At 36.7% G+C, this 24,147-nt stretch overlaps 2 protein-coding genes across 5 annotated transcripts; both read left to right on the top strand.

The window, feature by feature from the left end:
- Positions 1-867: 867 nt before the first annotated feature.
- LOC123504392 (betaine--homocysteine S-methyltransferase 1-like) lies at positions 868-9,548 on the top strand. The gene is made up of 8 exons (XM_045254851.1): positions 868-1,008; positions 6,853-6,982; positions 7,142-7,254; positions 7,340-7,531; positions 7,663-7,822; positions 8,357-8,527; positions 8,641-8,869; positions 9,351-9,548. Exons 1-8 carry the CDS (start codon positions 997-999, stop codon positions 9,433-9,435), a joined length of 1,092 nt encoding a protein of 363 aa, XP_045110786.1. The 5' UTR covers positions 868-996; the 3' UTR covers positions 9,436-9,548.
- A 1,437-nt stretch (positions 9,549-10,985) lies between these two features.
- On the top strand, positions 10,986-22,658 carry LOC123504391 (betaine--homocysteine S-methyltransferase 1-like). 4 transcript variants are annotated; one of them, XM_045254849.1, is made up of 8 exons: positions 10,986-11,095; positions 14,286-14,415; positions 14,780-14,892; positions 15,041-15,232; positions 15,331-15,490; positions 21,056-21,226; positions 21,339-21,567; positions 21,760-22,658. In XM_045254849.1, exons 2-8 carry the CDS (start codon positions 14,334-14,336, stop codon positions 21,857-21,859), a joined length of 1,047 nt encoding a protein of 348 aa, XP_045110784.1. In that variant the 5' UTR covers positions 10,986-11,095; positions 14,286-14,333; the 3' UTR covers positions 21,860-22,658. The 4 variants fall into 4 exon arrangements, with proteins under 4 accessions (XP_045110784.1, XP_045110783.1, XP_045110782.1 ...); XM_045254848.1 differs by lacking the exon at positions 10,986-11,095 and adding an exon at positions 12,945-13,046; XM_045254847.1 differs by lacking the exon at positions 10,986-11,095 and having other exon boundaries at positions 13,075-14,415.
- The last annotated feature ends 1,489 nt before the right edge of the window (positions 22,659-24,147 follow it).

Genomic DNA, 24,147 nt, shown 5'->3' with positions numbered 1-24,147 from the left:
AGAGAGAGAGAGAGAGAGAGAGAGAGAGAGAGAGAGAGAGAGAGAGAGAGAGAGAGAGAGAGAGAGAGAGAGAGAGATGGGAACAGTCTATGCCATTGGGTAATTTTAGACACAAGGCGGGACGTCATGTAGCTTATCTTTAGTGATTGGTGGAGACAAGGATGGTGGGAGGAGCACTAGGATTTCAAGGACAGCATACGGCGTGTGTAGTTGGTATCCAACACACTATACGGGACAACTGAACTGAAGAAAGCTCAGAAAAAAAAATATGACGTCTACGTAGGCGTCACCGTATTTACTACTGGGGCTTCATGACGCCCACATAGGCGTCATCGTAGTGAAAGGGTTAAAATGTTGTATGTACGTTAGTACCTACATCATATGGATTTTTAAATGTAATGTTGCAAGAAAAATTCTGAATAACGTTATTATTTTAAAAAATATTATTTTATTATCATCATCATCATTATTATTATTATTATCATTATTATTATTATTATTATTATTATTATTATTATTATTATTATTATTATTATTATTAGTATTTTCATTATTACTATTATTATTATTATTATCATCATTATTATGATTATCACGATCATTGTCATCATCATTATCATTTTTGTTATTATCAAATACGCACTCACACACACATAAATGCACACACACACACACACACACACACACACACACACACACACACACACACACACACACACACACACAGAGAGAGAGAGAGAGAGAGAGAGAGAGAGAGAGAGAGAGAGAGAGAGAGAGAGAGAGAGAGAGAGAAAGGGGGGGGAATCAGCAGAGTGATACCCGTGATTCTAACATGATTTTCTTCAGTTATTTTTTTATCAGGGTTAAAAGCTTATCTCTCCACAGCTTACTACCGAACAACAGATTGCAGGAGCTCAGTTAGCCACCAGACACCAGTGTACACAGACTGGCTGCACATCATCGCACGCTGCTGATCAAACAAACACAGTGACGGATATGAGTCGAAAGGTATTTAAGAGATGACAGTATATATATATATATATATATATATATATATATATATATATATATATATATATATATATATATATATATATATATACATAATGTGCCTAAAAGAAGGAGAGAAAGAAAATGCATAAATGTCCGTGCGTGGGTACAAAAGCATGTAAGACAGGCATACGCACACAGCGTGTAGTGCAGATGTGAGCATACCCAGCTCACAACCGAGAAGGCCCGAGTTAGATTCCCGGGAGCGACGAGGCAAATGGGCAAGCCTCTTCATGTGTAGCCCCTGTTCACCTACCAGCAAGTTGGTACGGGATGTAACTCGAGGGGTTGTGGCCTCGCTTTCCCGGTGTGTGGAGTGTGTTTTGGTCTTAGTCCTAACCGAAAATCGGTCTATGAGCTCTGAGCTCGCTCCGTAATGGGGAAGGCTGACTATGTGACCAGCAGACGACCGTGGTGAATTACAAACAAACACACACACACACACACACACACACACACACACACACACACACACACATGCACCGCGTAGTGTAGTGGTTAGCACGCTCGACTCACAATCGAGAGGGCCGGGTTCGAGTCCCAGTAAGCGGCGAAGCAAATGGGCAAGCCTCTTAATGTGTGGCCCCTATTCACCTAGCACTAAATAGGTACGGGATGTAACTCGAGGGGATGTGGTCTCGCTTTCCCGGTGTGTGGAGTGTGTTGTGGTCTCAGTCCTTCCCAAAGATCGGTCTATGAGCTCTGAGCTCGCTCCATAATGGGGAAGACTGGCTGGGTGACCAGCAGACGACCGAGGTGAATTAAACACACACACACACACACACACACACACACACACACACACACACACACACACACACACACACACTATCTATCTATCTATATATATATATATATATATATATATATATATATATATATATATATATATATATATATATATATATATATATATATATATATATATATATATATATATATATATATATATATATATATATATATATATATATATATATATATTTATAGTGTATAAATGGGCAGGAGGTTTTCTATAATGCATGTTTCGTTGAACGTGATAGCTAATTCCGCATTCACTGTCTTTATTCCTCAAGACAGTTTTATTCTCTTTTAATAGTCTGTTTATGACCTCTCCTTAGGTGGTCATTTTTTGCTGGATCCAGGATTTCGGCTCATAGAGCCTTCTTCAGTAGCGTAGCTTCTCAGCGTATGGGTGAGAATGTGCTGTACTGGCCGTTTAGCGCGCTTAAATCTTGGCTGGGCACTGATGTGGGGTGAGTGTATTTTTCTGATTGGCTCTTGCCTCCCCACCTCTCTACTCGCTGCTGGTTGCTGATTGACTGCTGTTTCTTGCTTTTTGCTGGCTGTGTCCTCGCGTCCCGCGGTTCATGCTCGGAAGGGCTAAGTGGTTTGTCTGCCTGTGTATTCAGCCTTGGTTCCATTTCTTTGATATGCTTCTAAGATGTTTAATTTTCGCAAATCTTTACAGGTGTCTAAGATTTCTGTGTTTTCTACCAGCACGCTTCTTGTTAATGTTGCGCCATGCTCTTCGCATAGATGTTTCTTAGGGGCTCTGGATGCTAGGTGGAACGTCAGCCTTCGTGATAACTTGGTCGTCGTCATACCGGTACAAGAAGAACTGAGGACTGCATGTTACCCCTCTACCATCTACCATCCAACCTATGACCAATACTTTAGACAGAGACACACATATAAAAATCCAGACGTGCCTGGTTTATGCCCACTTCCTAAACTCCATTAACCCCGGTAGCTTTGGTGCTGAACTCAATAAACTTTACAAGGCCAATGACCTCCCCAGTATAATTATATCAGAGAACCCACCTTCTGATGCCATTTTAAACATAATGACAAAGAACACCCCTGCCAACACCATAATATGTAATACTACAGCCCCCTCACAGCCAAGCACCAACACCAATAATATACCTTCTCAAACAAGCACTTGACAATATACCACTGGCAAAAAACACACCAACGACAACCCTCAACAACACCCAGCCTGAGGACAAGCCCGTATTGGAAAAGATTTCTGGCACCCACCTAGAGATGCAATCATAACTAAAAAAAAGACCGAGGGATGGCCGAAAGAAACTTTCAGTCTTAATTACTTAAAGTCTGCAATAGATAAGGGCAGACTTAAATAGAGGTTTACTAACACTGTATATAATGGACATGAAATTTATAGCCACCTTATAAATAACGATATTAATCTCGCTAATTGCTGATGTATAATGGATGATGCTCTTTTTAACAAAATCCTAAGTGGAAAAACGGAGGACAGGAAACCATCCCCCAGTAAATCAACAAAATCACACCACATACACTCCTCTAAGTGATGAAACAACTAAGAAACCTACTAAATACACCCACAACACAACAACACATAGAACGTCACGCAACATGGCTCTCACTCATGCACCACATACACTGAATGTTGTACAAAATAATGTTTAACACTGGAATAAAGAAAAAATAAATAAATAAAAAAAAAAAAAAAACACCCTAAGTAACATATACAGAGAAATAGACCCAGATATGATACTACTCAACAATCACGGAATGAAAACAAATGAAAATATAGAAGCTTTAAATTACACTACTTACCTTATCAACTCCAGCGATGAAATGCACGACGGTTCAGCTATTCTCGTTAAACATAACTTGAAACACAAAATAAAAGATGATTATAACATTGACATACTACAAATTACAATAGAAACAAGTACAGGCCCAATAACCATCGCCACAACATACCTTCCACCTCGAAGACCTTATCTACCAATCTCAGACTTCCATGCGATAACGTCTCAATCAATCCTAACCTACATCATTGGGGACTTGAACGCACATCATCCCATTTTAGACAACAAAACATCTAATGATGCTGATCAATAATAATAAATTAGCACATATAGGCCCTGTTTTCCCAACATACATATCTCACAATGCCTTATCCACCCAAGACATAATACTAACCAACAATAAAACATACCACAATATACTTATTTAACCAGGACTAACAGCTGACTCAGACCACATACCCATACGAGTAATTATAAAGATAACATCACATCCTATTAGAATAAATGCACCACCTATATACATAAAAAAAAACAAATAACTAACTGGGAAGAATTCAAACAAGAAGCAAAACTTAAAACAAAAAGCATAAACACACATCCATGCATCAACCAAACTACCTTGGAAACTCAATGAAAGAGTGGATGACTGCAATAACCTCAACCATGGAAAAATATATACCAACCAGAACACACAAAACAACACAGAAACCTATATACAACCAACGTATAAAAGAACTGCAATGGTGGGCGAAACGATTAACGGAATACAGTTTAAAATCAGGGTGGACCTATGCAATATATATCACTTATAAAACCATAAAACACACCATTGTAGAAGAATGCAAAACACATAACATAATTCATTGGGAAAACAAAAAAAGCGAAGCACAGACGCTCTATAAAGATGAAAAAAATAAAAACCTGGCAAAACATAAAGCAACTAAGAGGTAACACATCAAATCAAACACAGTACCTAATACAAGATAACAAAAAGATATATGAAGGAAAAGACAAAGAAAAAATCTTCAGGGAAATCTGGAGTAATGTCTTCAGAATAAGCCCAACAGAAACTTTGTTGTTCGATCAAGGGAACGATCAAATAGTTAACACATACATCAACAACATCATAGTAGAAATACTTCCCTACCATCAAGGAAACCCAGATAACCTAAATAACAACAACTACCTAACATCCAGATCACAATACAGAATTTGAAATACATTATAAAGCAATTAAAAAATAACACACCAGGACACACTAGAATAAATAAAATCATTCTACAGAATCTACCCGATGAAGTTTTAGAAATATTCATTAAAATAAAATCATTCTACAGAATCTACCTGATGAAGTTTTAGAAATATTCACTAAACTTCTTAACATATCACTATCTATGGGATATTTCCCAAACATATTCACACACTCTAAAATAAAGTTGATTCCTAAACCAAACAAACCAACAACAGACCCCAACAACTTCCGCCCCATCTCACTACTTGAAGTACCGGGCAAAATCTATGAAAAATAAACAACATGAGAGTTAAACATTTCTAGAAAACAACAATATACTACCTGACTCACAACATGGTTTCCGCAAACACAAATCAACAGACACAACCCTAGCAACTATCACAGAAACCATTTCAATAGCCCTCTCAGACAAAAAGTAATGTTGTATAGTTCTAACAGGTGTCTCCAAGGCGTTTGACAAGGTATGGACAAATGGTCTCATATACAAAATGCAACAGATACAACTTCCTAGAATAATAGCAAAACTATTTTGTAACTTTCTCGACAAGAGATCAGCCTCTATTACACTAAATAGCTTCAAAGGCCAAAGCTTTCAATTCCACAGTGGTGTACCGCAAGGAATCAGCCTATCACCCACACTTTACACAATATATACATACGACATACCCCCACCAATTACAGATGGGATAAACATACAATACGCAGACGACATTACACAAATCATAACTCAAGCAGGCAAATCAAGAAATATGCTAACAAAAAAAAAGAGAAGGAAATTAAAAACATAAATAATTTTGAGAACAAATGGAAAATAAAAACCAACACATCAAAATTCACTATCCTCCCCATAGCTTTATTAAAGACAACCCCGGTTCATATTGAAGGAAACTTAATACCCTACTCAAATGAAGCATGCGTACTAGGACTAAAGCTCTGCCCCCGTGGATACAGCAAATATGTTTCACATGTCACCAAAAAAGCTTCCCTTGCACTCAAAGTAATAAAACGCTTTGAAACGCTAAACGCCAACATAAAAATACACTTAGTTAAAGCATGTGTCCTTCCTATCCTAACATACCCAATCTACATACTTAATGTATTCTCAAAACAAGAAATGCTTTCACTACAACGAATACAAAACCGAGCATTAAAGTTTGCACACCAATAGAAATATCCATTTACAAAAACGACAGAAGAACTGCACTCAATATCTAACCTGGATCCTCTAAATATCACAATCCATAAAAGAGGAAACAACATTAAACAAACAATTAGAACATCCTTCAGGATACAACATACATTAAAGCAATATATGGTTACGAGTACGGAAACTGAACACAATTAGTTCAGGAAACCTATAAAGTATCTTAACAAAATTAGCCCATCCCCCATGTTCACAAAATAGCACACTTTTTTTTTTTTTTTTTTACGTTAAGGCCTATAACGCCTGTAGGCACACTTGAAGAATGTATTGGAAGAGCGGTTCAGCTTCCGCCCATTAGTGGCACAGGCAATTTTATTTATAGTGGTACCCATATTAAGGTCCATATCACCGCCCAAGCTCATCTTGGGTGTAACCACCTAGAACCTGGGTATCATGGTGATATGTAGGTAACTTTAAACCACTCGACAAATGGCAAAGTGTTTTAAGGCTGTACGTGATGCTTGTACATTTATTAGGAGGCTGAAAGAAGGAACATACTGAAAACAATAGCATATATGAATGTAAATTATATAATCAAACAGGGATTCATAAGCTTCCTCCAGAGTATTTCTTTTAAGCTGAATCCGTACAAGATTACAGGTTTGAAAAAGTCAAGTGTGTATACAATATATACATAGTAAACATTGTAGTTGCTTTTGACGTTTACCTCCTCCAGGAGTTTCTGTCTTTTGTTTCTCCATAATCGATTGACAGTAGTAGTAAAAAAACTTCTGTTACGGAGCTTGTCTTATATTTGTCAGGGATTGTTGGAACGTCTCCAGGATGGACTGGTGGTGGGTGACGGGGGATTGATATTTGCCATGGAGAGACGGGGATACATGAACGCAGGCGTGTGGACACCCGAGGTGGTGGTGGAGCATCCCGAGGCTGGTGAGTTGTTTCATGACGAAGGAATGTCAGTTTATTTATATTGATCGTCGTTATTATAAAAGAGTGCTTGACAATACAATTATATCCTGAAGTTTAAAGCTATGGAAACTGATGTTTATATATCCAACTGATGTATCTATCTAATCACTATTTCAACAGTAAAACAGTTGCATCGAGAGTTTTTGAGAGCAGGCAGCGATGTGGTGCAAACACTCACATTCAACGGCAGCCAAGACAAACTAAACAAGATTTTTGGGAACAATGTTCATTCGGTGAGCTATTTTTAGTCTATAAAACAATGAGAAATGTTTGTGCAAATAGTCATCCATTTCTTACATTGTCATTTCTACGACCCAGTGTCAACAGTTAAGCGATGCAGGCTACAATATAGCCCGGGAAGTGGCCAAGGAGGGAAACGCTCTAGTAGCAGGAAGCATTAGCCAGTGTCCATCCTATATTGAAGGCAAAGGCAAGGCCGCAGTTCAAGCTCAAACAAGGGAACAGCTCAAACCATTTATGAAGAATAAAGTTGACTTCCTCATCGCTGAGGTAAGAATGTTCCTGGTTCTCCAAATAGTTGACAAAACAGGAATCTCGTAACTTTGCTCCTCGTTGCATTACAAAATCTCATCATTGCCATTAAACATAATCAAAACAGTCATTGTCTTTCTGTTTTGCAGTTCTTTTTCCACGTGGAGGAGATAGAATGGGCAATCGAAGAGGCCTTGAAGACGGGGATAGTGGTGGCTGCCACTCTGGCAATTGGTGTGAAAGGTGACATGAATAATGTTCCTGCAGGAGAGTGTGCCGTGCGGATGGCCAAGGCTGGAGCTCATGTAGGTGAGTAATGTCAGATGCAAAACGAGTGTTAATGAGCACATGTTCTAAATTATGTTACACAGGTGACCATGACTCCTTTATAGACTAATACAGATGTTCCTTTATTCACCTTCGAGATACAAAGTTAGTTGCTGGCAATATCAGTATAGAAAATTAGAAAATAAAGGGAAACTTCCTTTACTTCTTTTATGCTTTCTGTTCTAACTAATAGCGAATTTTCTTGACAAAATATGAAAAGAAAGGCATATGTTTTTCCTCCTTAAAGTAGTAAATATATATTCTCTAAATTCATTTAGAATAAACATACAAATTTCAATTGTAAGACAGATTACATAAAGATATTCTTTTAGTAACGCTAGGGACGTCTACTTACAAAGATTATATGGCTAAAACCATCTTCAATTTGTACTCAGACACACACACATTCTCTCTCTCTCTCTCTCTCTCTCTCTCTCTCTCTCTCTTTTTCCCTGAAAGTTTGTTCTAATATTGTTTTTTGTAATTATTAACTGTGCTGTGTTGGTTGATCTGCAGTGGGTGTGAACTGCATGTTCGACCCTGATGAGACAGTGAAGACCATCAAAGAAATGAAGACTGCACTGGACGACGCTGGCCTCTCTCCTTTCCTTATGACTCAGCCTAATGGTTTCTTTTGCCCGGGGGCCGGCAAGTATGGTTATCTCTCCTGCCCGGAGTTCCCGTTCGGTAAGTATTGGACTGACTACCGCAACTATGGCGCATGGCAAGTGTAGTATAGTGTGTGTGTGTGTGTGTGTAATTCTTTGGTAATGAAATAAAAACGCACAACTCTCCTGTAGCCATGGAGCCTCGAGTGGTGACCAGATTTGACGTCCACCGCTACGCTCGCGCCGTCTACAACCTTGGGGTTCGCTATATCGGGGGCTGCTGTGGCTTTGAGCCTTACCACATCCGCGCCATCGCAGAGGAATTGGCTGAGGAGCGAGGCAAGATGCCGCCAGCCAGTGACAAGCACAAGCCTTGGGGGAAATGTCTCGAGCTAAGTTACTTAGACTTCGTAAGAGAAAGGTGGGTATATGCTTCGGAAAATATTGTAGGACCTCAAAACATTTGCTATAATTTGGTAATTATTGATTATTTTTTTTATGTTGGACATCATTTTGTTTGGAATGTCAAGTGCAAAGGAAAGAAATAATGGCCGTTACTATTTATCAAGCACGCTTGGAAGAAGAGGCAGCTAGTCACGGTGCAAAGATGCCTTACTTGCTTAAGACCTCACTCAAATACTTCTCCAGTACATCAGTAATTGCTGCTCGGCAGACAAACGTTATGAGATATTAGAATATTAGGAATAAAATGTCCTCAATTAACTCTCCATTAGCTAATCGCTCAAGAAAAAATGCAGTCGTTGTCGTAGATATCTAAGGAATGAAATACCAATGCAAAAAATTAAGCTCCATTTTGTTTCCTTATAATATGAATTCAATTGGCTTAATTTGTCCACTAGTCTGTTTTGTTCGGCTTTGAGTGATGTGAAAGTATTTTGCAGAGCTGGTCGAAATTACTGGGAGAACCTAGTACCAAGCTCCGGCCGGTTCCAGCCTCCTTCACACGGGTTCAACCCCAGCACATAGAAGGTTATTTCCTTGGTACAGCGACCCGTGATAAGGGACATCTGTGGCAACATATCTAGTGCTATTGGTTCTTATTATTGTGAATAGAAAATAAAGAAGATTACGCAACGGAAGACTGCCCTTCTATTTCTCCTAAATTATTATACTCTAATTTGAATCTGTATATAGTGTAAACATTATAGGACGAGAAGAGAGAAGCTATGGCACCGTGTTTAAGACAAAAAAAAAATATATGTAAGACGGGAAAGCTGGTCAAAAGCAAGGTAAAACAAAAAATAAAAACGCCCAGTTGCCAATTCTCTTGCATGTCTGAGAGAGTTAGCTAAAAGAAAGTCTTAAAGTCTCCCTCTTAAATGAAGTTAAGTCATAGGAGGATCGGAATACAGAAGCAGGTAGGGAGTTCCAGAGTTTACCAGAAAAAGGTATAAATGATTGAAAGTACAGGTTAACTTTGGCATTAGAGAGATTGAGAGAATAGGGATGCGAGGAAGAAGAAAGCCTTGTGTAGCGAGGCCTCAGGAGGGAAGGCATGCAGTTAGCAAGATCAGAAGAGCAATCAGTATGAAAATATTTGAAAAATGAGGAGCAAATGTTAAAGTCCACGAAGCACATAAAAACATTATTGGGGTTTTTGCCATGTTTGCTGTAACTGAACCTAATTAATGGCGGCAACGGCATCAGTGATCTTTTGATTTAGATCAGTGATATCCCGTATTTTTGTTCAATATATATCTTTAACTGAGTATTGTGTTGTCATGTCATTTAAATGTGTGGTGAGGGATCATTTACAATCGAATCATTGGTCCATTTTTCTTCAACGAAACATGAATTACTGTTCATGTTTACCTTGACCTTTTGAGAATATGTGGCACTGCAACCAAACAACATTTTCTACCAAGATAGTGCTACAGCACATTGGGAAGTGCATGTTTGTCGGATCCCTACATCATATTATAACATAATGAAAAAACAAGAAATGAAGTGTACGCGATATTTGACCAGCCATAACCCAGCCAATAACAACATGGGGAATGGGTCAATCAGCAGTAAGGACAAGAAAAAAACAATTAAAAAACAATTTACAGAAGGTAGACTGCTGGGTATCAGATTTAAATCAAGGAGATGACCAAGACAGATGTCCAAGACATCTGACTTCTTAATGACCTTGGAGAGTGGTATACGACTTTGGGTAGTAGTAGAGTACACACATGTTCCCCACGTGGAATGAAACATGAATGGTAAATAAAAGTGACCAATAAGCAACCTGGATATCCTAATCAGACCAATAAGGAACTTACTATCTTAGTAGGTAAAACTTGAGCCTCTGAAACGCCAATAGGATGGTGTCTTGTTTCCGGATGTGTACTACGTTTAAGAATTATTTGATTGTATTTTGTATGAGCCTTCACCCTTATGTTGTTCACACGTGAGCTCCGTGGAGTGGTCTCCGAATGGTCAATGATAAAATGGGCGTGTTATTGTAGATCAAGTCTGACCCCTCCTCCCTTTCCCTGAGCTCTCTGAAGGAAGGTTAGAGAGGTATGGGGAGATAGGAGAGAGAGACGAGAGAGGAAGCAGAGAGGACAATCGCGGCTCTGGGCGGGCCGTCCTACGCTGCACAGGTGAAGACGGCATGAACGTTTTGTACTTCATATAAACAGTAAGTGGAGCTATTGTTGCAATGCAGTCTTTTGAGATATTTTAGAATGGAGGAGGAATCATGATAGGAGGTTTAGGTATTATTTCAGTATGGTTTATGTGTATGTACTTGGTTCATAATGACGTCGTTATATACTTGCATTTTCATTTATGAGTAAAGGATCTTGTATACAGCTACGTAGGTATGTGCATGTGAGTTGCTATGACGAATAAGTTACGTAACAGATTTACTTGTGTGTATTCGTGTACGAATTTAACGTAGTTCTTATGTATGGGTACCAAGAGAAAGGGATTTGTTGAGTGAAGTTACTTTCGTGGAAATATCAAGATTTGTCATTATATTCGGTGGTATGTTACGTTGTCATTTTCGTGAACGGAATAAGCTAACTATATGTGTATGGTAATATATTTAGTGGTGTGTTACGTTGGTTGCATGTATCCGTGTACCAAGTAAAGGTAATAACTATGTATGGGTAACTGGTTGAGAGGGGGAAATGTTGTACTTACTACATGTGAGATTTAGTGATAAATAAAACACAGTGTTTAGATATTGTAATAACGTTATGAAGATATAGTGGACGACGTTGAGGTGGAATCCGTTCTGATGTGAGAATATGTAAGAGATTAAAGTAATTCTTATGGATGTTTGTAAGGGAAATTGTAATGATTTGCAGTGGAGAAGGCGATAGAAGGAGTTGTGATTGTCATTTGACTATTTATAACCACTAGCTAGAGAATTTGTGCAGCGTCGTGCAACATCTCGGATTACAACATGTTCCTAAATTAAACATTTCCAAGTCGGTGAACAGGAACAAATGGCTCATCTCTGGCCAAATCGCTCACCATATATCACACCGCTGGATTTATATTTTATAGGGTTATGTTCTTTATATAGTGTATGAACAAAAATACGGGACATCTCGATCTAAAACAAAATATCACTTATGCCATAGCCACTATTGACGATACTATGGCAAACATGGCATAAAATTTAGGATTTATTTTATGTGTTTCGTGCATTTAATGATGCCCATATAGAGGTATATTAAATGAGGTAAACAAATTTCAATATCTACTTCTCTTTTTATGATATTTTTCTTTTATATTTGTATGTTCATTTGTTTTTGTGAGAGAGAGAGAGAGAGAGAGAGAGAGAGAGAGAGAGAGAGAGAGAGAGAGAGACGAGAACAAACTAACATGGTAATCTACAAAAAAAAAAAACTTGCTGAGTCATGTCGGTCAAGGGTGAAGTCCTTTAAGAATGAGATACCATTGAAGTTAATATACTAGAACGTTCTTTTCGTTTATCTTTTTTTCTTCCTTCGAGTATAACCATAACGCTTTCTCAGGAGGCTCATCAACGTAATGGAACTTTATTGGCATTTTTTTTTTTATTGAGTTGGGGTGGTGACGGGTGTGATCAGCAGCAGAGTACGTTTTCTTTTTCACCATCCGCCTCTTCCATAAACAATTATATATATATATATATATATATATATATATATATATATATATATATATATATATATATATATATATATATATATATATATATATATATATATATATATATATATATATATATATATATATATATATATATATATATATATATATATATATATATATATATATATATATATATATATATATATATATATATATATATATATATATATATATATATATATATATATATATATATTAGAATATTCAGCTAAATATGAAGAAATGCGTAGCGTTACGTCAGCATTTTTAAAGTAGACTGAAGTCTACTTTAAAAATTGCTGACGTAACGCTTCCCCTATCGGGATGGTGGGTTGCTATGACCGTGATACCAGCAGTCTTCGTAGTAACAGAAATAAGAGTAGATGTTCCAGAAGAGGCCTCCTCAGCACACTGCTTAGCCTAACAGCAATATCTCGTACATATTGGCTACAATGAGTCAAAAGGTAAGTGTTGTCCACAAAACTAAATTAGTGACGGAACACGTACCCGTCAATGTGATAATCATCTAAACCACTGAATTAAGTGACAAGCACGTGATCAGTAAAAGCCTCACCTATGAGTGTGGCGTTGTGCAATAGTGATGCAATGATAGTGTCCTTTATAATACACTACATACTCATGTGTAAGATCAATATGTTCTGTCCGAAGGCAGGCCATTAGCACTTCACTTTGGTGTCATTATATGTTGTATTTGGTGAAAGGCACATAGCTTGACAAAATTCTTCATATTCTGCCAAAGCCGCATAACATCGTTCATAATATTACTTGTCGTAGTTGTTACTTTCTTTCATCATCAGATGACTAGGAAGTACTTAATGGGAAGAGGATTTCAGGCCACTTCCTCTAATGGGGTATCTCTTTCAATGAAGTGTGTGTTGAGCTCAACTCGGCAGAATATCCATGCTTCAAGAATAAAATAATTCTCGGAAAATTCTCAATCACCAGAAACTTACGTGTTTTCAGTAATGGATGAAGATCCTGCATGAAATCTCATAAACTCTGCATCTGACATGAATATAGCACACGCAGAGCTAAGATGGCAGACACCAACGACCACAGCAAAAGATAAACGACTGTTATCAGTAGTTGACCAGATAACCCCGATTAGCGTTTGAATCAATCGCTACTAGATCCAGGTCCTCTTATCCACGATATATGTAATCTAAAGATATCACATACTTACTTTACTCTCATTATGATCGCTAGAGGCACAAGCCCCTCTTTCACGGGGTATCTTGTCAGGCCATAGGTTCTTTCCTCACTGGGTAGCGGTGTTCCAAGGTGTGGCGGAGGGTTTGACATTGTTTTTATAACTTGATAAACACTGCCGTATACCTGACTCTCGTAGACAGTAGTCTACCCTTCATGTGTTAATGCTAATTGCTCAAGTCCCTCATCCAGATCAAATGCTTCATTCCCTTCCATCTCTCTCTCTCTCTCTCTCTCTCTCTCTCTCTCTCTCTCTCTCTCTCTCTCTCATTGTAAGTGTTAAAAGAATATACTATATATAATACATATGCAATTAAAAATTGGAAATTTGAGTATTTACAATATGAAAAAAACAAAAAAACAACACTGTGACAGCAATGCAAGACGTGCTTGAGTTGCCATCAGTGATCCACGCTGACGCCTGGACCCAGACTGAAGATTTTTCGTCCCGAGGTATCATTGTTATATTACAGGGATTGCTTGAACGCCTTCAAGATGGTTTAGTTGTAGGTGACGGAGGGATGATATTCGCACTGGAGAGACGAGGATACGTGGACGCAGGGATATGGACACCAGAAGTGGTAATGGAACACCCTGAGGCTGGTGAGTTTTTTTTAATTTTTATTTATACCATGTGGGCTTTTCACGGGAGTTTATGGGGTAAAGAGGATACTTTTTTGGGGTATCTCCTATCTCAAAGCCCACCCGCTAGGAAACCATTGCCCCGAGTGAGGAAGCCTAAACTACACTCGGACCGTGGACAGGATTCGAACCTATGCGCTTGGAGACCCCTCGGATCCCAAAGCACGCATGGTTCCACTGTACCACGGCGGTCCCCTGATGACTGATGGTAGATATCATAAGGATCTCCTCCATCTTAGAGATTCTGTTTAATAATTTTGATAGAAGGCTTGACAGTGCACATTCTGAAGTACTAATTTTTAATATATAATCGATCATTCAACAGTAAAACAGTTACATCGAGAGTTCCTAAGAGCAGGCAGTGATGTTATACAAACAGTCACATACAACGGTAGCCAAGAGAAACTCAATAAGGCATTGGGGAATGATGCTTTGACGGTGAGTTCGTTTCCGCCAGTGTAAGAAAAATCTCCACAATTTTTTAAAGTTAATTGCTTAATGTCAAGTGATAATTTTTATGGGACAGTGTCAACAGATAAACGACGTTGCTTGTCAAATAGCAAAAGTAATAATTTTTATGGGACAGTGTCAACAGATAAACGACGCTGCTTGTCAAATAGCACGAGAAGTGGCCAACGAAGGAAACGCGCTTGTGGCAGGAAGCATCAACAAGTGTCCAGCCTATAAAGAAGGCAAGGGCAAAGCTGCTGTTCAAGCTCAGATGAGGGAACAACTCCAACCATTTGTCAAGAACAAGGTCGACTTCGTCATTCTTGAGGTATACACGTCTTCGGAATTTACTATAAATGGCAAAACTGATGATATTTGTCATTCTTTATTCATATATCAGAATGAATAATCGAAATTTTCTTGTAGTTCTTTTTCCATGTGGAAGAGATCGAGTGGGCCATCGAAGAAGCAGCAAAGACTGGTATGGTGGTGGTCGCTACCATGGCTATTAGTGTGAAAGGCGACGGTAATGGCATTCCTGCTGGAGAGTGTGCCGTAAGAATGGCTAAAGCTGGAGCTCAAGTAGGTGAGAACATAAGAACATAAAAAAAGAGGAAAGCTGCAAGAGACCGCCGGGCCTACACATGGTATAATTAATTAAAGCTACTTAATTCCATCTATCATCCCCATCCAAAAATTTATCTAATCTTCTTTTAAAGCTCCATATTGACTCAGCACTGATTATATGACCACTGAGTCCGTTCCACTCAACAACCACTCTGTTTGAGGACAAGTTTTTTTCCATTTCTCTCCTAAACCTGAATTTTCAGGCTTAAACCCATTATTTCTGGTTCTGTCCCTACTACTGATCTTAAGAACTAGGTTCATGTCCCTTTGTTAAAACCATTATACTTCTATCAGGTCTCTTAATCTACGTCTCTCTAAGGAATGCAGTTTGAGTTTCTTCAGTCTCGCTTCATAGGGAATATCCCTTTTCCCCTATATCTTTTTAGACATCCTCCTTTGCACTAACTCCAATATAGCTATATCCTTCCTTTAATGTGGGGACGAGAATTGTACCGAATAGGCAAGATATTGTCTGACCAGCGTCAAGTATAATTCTAGTATTACTTCGGGACTGCTTTTCACACTTCTAAAAAAAAAAAAAAAAAAAAATACTGGAGTAAGTCACCAGAAAGTTCAATAGCCTCTCGAGTAGGACCGCAAAACCGTTTCTTTACTTTACGAGTATGTAAGTGTGGAATCCTGCTAAGGGGAACGTAAAACGAACAAAAGGCCCACTAGATTCCCATTCCATTGTAGGTACGAAAAAAATTGCCAAAAAAGGAATAAATGTCTTGAAACCTCCCTCTTAAATATAATCAAATTATAGGAAGTTGGAAATACGAAAGAAGATAAGGAGTTCCAAAGTTTACCAGAGAAAAATATTAATGATGGAGAGTACTAGTTAACTCTAGCATAAGAGAGTTGGACAAAAAAGGGGTGAGAGGAGAAAGAATGTTGTGCAACGAAGAGGAAGGAGGAGGGGAGGCATGCAGTTAAAAAAATGAGAAGAGCAGTAACCATGAATATAGCGGTAGAATATGATAGAATAAGGGCGGCGAGAAAGAGATTGAAGACACTCAGTTAGAGGAAAGGAGTTGATAAGACAATAAGCTTTTGATTTTACCCTGTCTAATAAAACTTTGAATGAAACCTCGCCAAAGGATTTACTTATACCATCTCATATGGGAATAGAGGGTAGGGAGAGGAGAGGAAGAAACACTGGGAAGAGGGAAAATTCAGAATAACTGGAGTCTTACGGAAATGTGTGTGTGTGTGTGTGTGTGTGTGTGTGTGTGTGTGTGTGTGTGTGTGTGTGTGTGTGTGTGTGTGTGTGTGTGTGTGTGTGTGTGTGTGTGTGTGTGTGTGTGTGTGATTCAGTATGTTTGAGAGAGATTTAGTATATTAAATATTATGATTATTATTATTATTATTATTATTATTATTATTATTATTATTATTATTATTATGTTTATTATCATTACTATTATTATTACTTTTTATTATGATTATTATTATTATTATCATTATTATTATTATTGTTGTTGTTGTTGTTGTTGTTGTTGTTGTTGTTGTTGTTGTTGTTGTTGTTGTTGTTGTTGTTATTATTATTATTATTATTATTATTATATAATAATAATAATAATAATAATAATAATGGAAGGGTGGTGAAGGGATCCCTTCCAAAGGTTGTCATTATGTTCTTACAATAATAATAATAATAATAATAATAATAATAATAATAATAATAATAATAATAATAATAATAATAATGAAAATAATAATGATAATAACAACAATAATAATAATAATGATATAATAACAATAATAATAATAATAATAATAATAATAATAATAATAATAATAATAATAATAATCATAATAATAACAATAATAAAAAATATTAATAATCATTATTATTACTATTATTATTATTATATAACAATAATAATAATAATAACAACAATAATAATAATAATAATAATAATAATAATAATAATAATAATAATAATAATAACAATAAAAATTATTATTATATCATCATTATTATTGTTATTGTTATTATTATTATCATTACCATTGTTGTTGTTATTATTATTATTATTATTATTATTATTATTATTATTATTATTATTATTATTACTATTATTATTATTATTATTATTATTATTATTATTATTATTATTATTATTATTATCATTACTATTATTACATTTATAATAATAATAATAATAATAATAATAATAATAATAATAATAATAATAATAATGATAATAATGATAATAATAATAATAATAATATTATTATTATTATTATTATCATTATTAATAAGAAATAGTAGTAGTAGTAGTAGTAGTAATAATAATAATAATAATAATAATAATAATGATAATAATAATAATAATAATAATGAAATGATAAATATAACAAAAATGATAATGATAATGATAACAATCGTAATAAAGGTAACAATGATATCAGAAATAACGCTAAGCAAAACTAGTAATAATGATAAAAAGAATAATAATATCAATAATATTAAAAATAATAGTGATTATAAGAGAAATATTAAAAATAAAAATCATGATGATAATAGAAATAACAATAATGATAACAACAATAACAAAAACAACGACAACAACAACAACAACAACAACAACAACAACAACAACAACAACAACAACAACAACAACAACAACAACAACAACAACAACAACAACAACAACAACAACAACAACAACGACAACAACAACAATAACAAAAATACCAGCAACAACAACAATATCAACATTAACAATGATAATAATAATAATAATAATAATAATAATAATAATAATAATAATAATAATAATAATAATAATAATAATAATAATAATAATAATAATAATAATAATAATAATAATAATAATAATAATAATAATAATAATAATAATAATAATAATAATAATTATTATTATTATTATTATTATTATTATTAATATTATTAGTGTTATCATTAACATTTTTTTTTATCTGTTGATGATTCGTTTTAGCAGTTTAATAGGAATTTTTTTTAACAATAAATGCAAAGGATCGAAGGTTCGAATTTGAGTGACGAAAAAGTGAATAAAATACATGTTACATTTATTCTATATAGGAGTGAAACCGGAATAGGATAATATCAAATGTGATTAAATATAAATATCATGGGTTGGATTCCCTGGACAAAACCAAAAGAGGTAGTCTGATCTAAAGGATAAGTGCGTATCTTGAAATCTCCCTCTTGAATAATTAGTAAAAGTCGTTGGTAGGTGGAAATACACAAGGAGGTAAGAAGTTCCAGACTTTACTATGGAAATTGATAAATGCAGTAGACAGGTAGAAGGAATAGAACATTGTACATGGAGACTGTGGAAGAAGGGGAGGCATAGAGTTAGAAAGATTAGAACAGTTAGCTTGAAAATTGCTGTACAAGATAGCAACAGATGCAACAATGCGGGAATGAGGAAGAGGCTGAAGACCGTCAGAGCAGATAATAGGGACAACAATGAAAGATAGTTTATTGTATTTTTATAGATGATAATAACAGTTCGAAAGGCATGGTACCAAGAGAACGAACGATATTTTCAAGATTGAATAAATATTCCCTAAGCCTAATGACAAGCCACTAGTGTAATTTGTGAAGTGATAACGGTAATGAAGAGGTATTGAGAGGTATTGTGATACATGATAGAGAGGTTACCCACAAAAGGTACTTAAGCCTTCCATGTCCTGAATCTTAAGTACTTTATATTTCTGCCCGGAATTATGCCAATTCTGTTCTTCAGCTTGCCAAACACTCTTTCATAAACAGAAAATGCCAGAAACTTTCAAACTTCAACTCTCCTCGTGACTTCAAGGACCTCCAACAACAATACTTCTTCATCTTTCCCTCCTTTATTTCATCCTGATGGCACCACTGCCATCTCATCACTCTCTAACACTGAACTCTTCCCTCAAGCCATTGCTAATAACTCCACCTTGGATGATTCTGGGCTTAATCCTCCCTCTGACTATTTCATACCTATAATTAAAGTTCTTCCTAATGATGTTTTCCATACCCTCGCTGGCCTAAACACTCGGAATTGTGCTTCCATGCTTGCGTCTTGCTTGGCCAAACTCTTTCAACTATGTCTATCGACTTCTATCCTTCCTTCTTGTTGGAAGTTCGCCTACATTCAGCCTGTTCCTAAAATGGGTAATCGTTCTAATCCCTCGAACTACCGTCCTATAGCTTTAATCTTTTGCTTGTCTAAAGTTTTTTATTCAATCCTGAATAGGAAGATTCTTAAACATCTGTCACTTCACAATCTTCTCTCTGATCGCTAGTATGGCTTCCGTCAAGATCGCTCTACTGGTGACCTGGCCTTCCTTACTGAGTCCTGGGCATCTTGTCGCATTAGACAAGCATTGATAGATACTGGCACAAACCTTTGATTTCAAAACTGCCCTCCTACAGTTTCTATCCTTCTCTCTGCAACTTTAGCTCAAGTTTCCTTTCCGATCGTTCTATTGCATTCTATTAATCATTAATGACCTTCTTAACTAAACTTCTTGCTCTACCCACTCCTACACTAATGATACCACCTTACATTTTTTTACGTCCTTTCAGAGAAGACCAACCCTTCAGGAAGTCAACAGATCACACAGGGACGCCACAATATGCCTGGCTTCGATCTTTCTAAGATTTCTGTTTGGAGAAGAAAAAACGTAGTAGTTTTCAATGCCTCAAAAACTCAATTCCTCCATCTATCAACTCGACACAACCTTCCAGACAACTATCCCCTCTTTTTCAATGACACTCAACTGTCTCCCTCTTCCACACTGAATATTCTCGGTCTGTCCTTTACTCATAATCTTAACTGGAAACTTTACATTCCATCTCTTTCTAAAACAGCTTTTATGAAGTTAGGCGCTCTGCGGCGTCTCCGCCAGTTTTTTTTCGCCCCTCCAACTGCTTACTCTATATAGGGGCCTTATCCGCCCCTGTATGGAGCACTCTTCGCATGTTTGGGGGGGGGAGTTCCAGTCACACTGTTTTACTTGATAGGGTGGAATCAAAAGCTTTTCATCTCATCAACTCCCCTCCTCTGAATAACTGTCTTCAGCCTCTTTTTCACCGCCGAAATGTTGCATCTCTTTCTATCTTTTATAGCTATTTTTATGCTAACTGCTCTACTAATCTTGCTAACTGCATGCCTCTCCTTCTGCGGCTTAGCTGCACAAGGCTTTCTTATTCCTCTCATCCCTGTTCTGTCCAACCCTCGTAATACAAGAGTTAACCAGTATTCTCAATCATTCATACCTTTCACTGGCGAACTTTGGAATTCCCTACCTGCTTCCATATTTCCATCTTTCTACGACTTGATTTCTCTTAAGAGAGAGGTGTCAAGACAATTGTCTCTGGCTTTGGGATGATTCTTTCGGACCTTCTAGGTAATTTGCATTTCCAGTGGACCTTTTTTTTGAAAAATTTTTTGCCCTTGGCAGTTTTCCCTCTTACATAAAAAACATTATTACTTAGTCCAATGATTATGATTTTTAACTGAATTATATTATTTTGTTACAGTTGGTGTGAACTGCTTGTTTGATCCCGACACGACAGTGAGGACCATCAAGGCCATGAAGGCTGCTCTGAACAACGCTGGGCTTTCCCCGTATCTCATGACTCAACCCAATGGTTTTATGTGTCCCGGGGCAGGCACTCAAGGCTACCTTTCCTGTCCGGAATTCCCTTATGGTGAGCATGGAAGCAGTCTGAAAATACGTGAAGTAAACCGGTAAAGTGAGGTATAAGTTTTCAGTGGATAAGCAAAGTATATGAGAAGAAATAAAATCGCATTCTCCCGCAGCTTTAGAGCCTCGCATGGTGACAAGATTTGACGTCCATTCCTACGCCCGCGCGGCCCATGACCTAGGGGTTCGTTATATTGGTGGTTGTTGCGGTTTCGAGCCTTACCACATCCGCGCCATCTCCGAAGAAGTGGCTGAGGAACGAGGAAAGTTGCCGCCAGCCAGCAAGAAACATCAACCTTGGGGAAAATGTCTCGAGCGAAGTCATATGGATTATGTTAAGAAAAGGTGAATTCATATTTGTCTAGCAAAATACTAATACCAACTAAATAGTGGTATATTAGCAGTATTTTACAGTATTCGCACACACAGACACACACACACACACACACACACACACACACACACACACACACACCTGTATTTTGGCATTTCGGGCTTTGTCAACTTTACATTGAATGACTCGAATGTTGTTTACAGGGCTGGCCGAGAATACTGGGAGAACCTTATTCCGAGCTCCGGCCGTCTCCAGCCTCCATCGCATGTGTACGACCCAAGCCCGGAGAAGGACCTAGAGTGAGAGGCTTAGCGTTAGATAAAAATGGTGTATTTTCAGTGTGACAGGTTGACCCCGTATAGCTTAGTTAAAACCATACAGATGGAAATATACTAAGATAATCAAATTAAATGAATGAATTCATTTTATCTGATCTAGGGTATTATCGAATGAGCACCGTTTCCATTACTTCAGAGTCAGCACTTAATAGGTGCCCTTTGAGAAGCATGGATGAGAAACTCTGAAGGGACAGTTGCTGCGGCTGAGGATACACATCACGAACCACAAAAGGTATCCTGACAATTTTTGAACGCTAATCCATGGAAACAACCTACGCAGCTGTTCCATTCAGTTCTGACTCATCCTCAACGACGTATTATATTAGGGGCAAACTTGAAAGGTTTGGAACAAACGAAAACCATACTGTCGTACTAAATTGACCAGGATGTCCGGTTGCGTGGTGCTCACTTCTCCAACGAATCGCCGAGGCATGAAAAATAAGAGTCCAAGCTCGTGAATGATTCGGAATCACCAAGACTCGGAAAAATTCTAAATTCTAAAGCTTTTAGTATGAATGGTTCCTATTGAAGTTAACGTGGTGAGTTATGATGAATCATTGCTTATGTTGATTCTTCATGAATTCAATCGGTTCAAGATATCAAATGGTAGAATAATCATGTGTAATCTGGCGTACTATATACTAATGGTAAAGTTTTTTTTTTTTTTTTTTATAACTCACAGTGAGACTATGTCTGTTTCACAGTTGCTGCTTTACACCTAGTATGTATTGGTCAAGCTCCCTGAATAAAATCTTTGTGTATTATACGAAATTTCTGTTAAAGTTTACAATTAAGTAGCTACTAAAAATGAGCTCATCAAGAGTTTCATAACTTTCACTCACGCATTAATATATATATATATATATATATATATATATATATATATATATATATATATATATATATATATATATATATATATATATATATATATATATATATATATATATATATATATATATATATATATATATATATATATATATATATATATATATATATATATATATATATATATATATATATATATATATATATATAGATAGATAGATAGATAGAGAGAGAGAGAGAGAGAGAGAGAGAGAGAGAGAGAGAGAGAGAGAGAGAGAGAGAGAGAGAGAGAGAGAGAGAGAGAGAGAGAGAGAGAGAGAGAGAGAGAGAGAGAGAGAGAATGTGATCAATATGTGAGGAACTCAAACCTACTCTTATTGTCGCACTAGAAATTCATTACTTTCTGAACATATGGCCCGTACCAAGAGTCACGAAGGTTTAAGGTCGAGGGTAGAAGGGGAGGTAATGTGGTACCAAGAGTCACTGTCATTATTGGAACGAAGAGCAGAGGGAAGGTCGAAAGGAAGGCATGGGTGCCCCCGTGTCTTCCACATGACCTTCGAATAAATATTTTATAATTTTCGTAAGCTGGAGTGACCAACGAATAGTATGAACTAAAATCAACATCAAGAAATATTTTCAATCTCGGAAAATCGATAGTTATGTTTCCACGTAAGTTACTATTTTTTTTTCTTTTTTATAATAGAGAAGGATCGCCTTAAAATCGCGAGGTGGAAGAACGCAGTGGATCCAGAAAGCTCGCCACCTAGCTGTTTTATGAAGCTTATTTTTATTTGTCAGGTAAGTTACACTGTTTATTTCATGGTAATAAATATTTTCTTTAGTGAGCTCATCATCCAAGCCTATTAAAGACCAAATATGTGCATGGGTTAATGGAGAATAGGAAGTGACAGGTGAACTGCCAACAGACAGAAGGCTGTCAAAGTATGCAAAGAAAAGCCAGTCACAAGGTAAATACTAGCCTGTATAAGCAGGTTTAAAACAAAACCACAAAGATGTATGTAGGGATGTAGACAGAGAATTTCACAAGCACCCCACTTCACACTAACCCAGGACTTCTTATCAAACTCTCTCTCTCTCTCTCTCTCTCTCTCTCTCTCTCTCTCTCTCTCTCTCAACAAAGACAGTGAGTGACATAAGCATTGAGTGCAATAATGTTAAAGCTAAGTCAACAGATAACTTTTCACTGAGTTGGGTGTGATGTGCAAGGATTTAAGTATAGGTATACTGACAGTATTGTAGTTCTCAAGATGTATAGTCCTGTATCCAAACCATTTCAGGCCATGATTAATGTAATTCATGATTGACTATACTAATGTGTTAACTATGGAATTTTTAATGATATGCATACAAATTGTGGTCTAGCAGATCCCAAAGAATACAAATTTCTCAACTCTTGTA

Source organism: Portunus trituberculatus, chromosome 16 (genome assembly GCF_017591435.1).
Source record: "Portunus trituberculatus isolate SZX2019 chromosome 16, ASM1759143v1, whole genome shotgun sequence".
NCBI classification, from domain to species: Eukaryota; Metazoa; Arthropoda; class Malacostraca; order Decapoda; family Portunidae; genus Portunus; species Portunus trituberculatus.
Note: the sequence above shows the minus strand (reverse complement) of the source record. Positions and strands in the feature narration are given on the sequence as shown.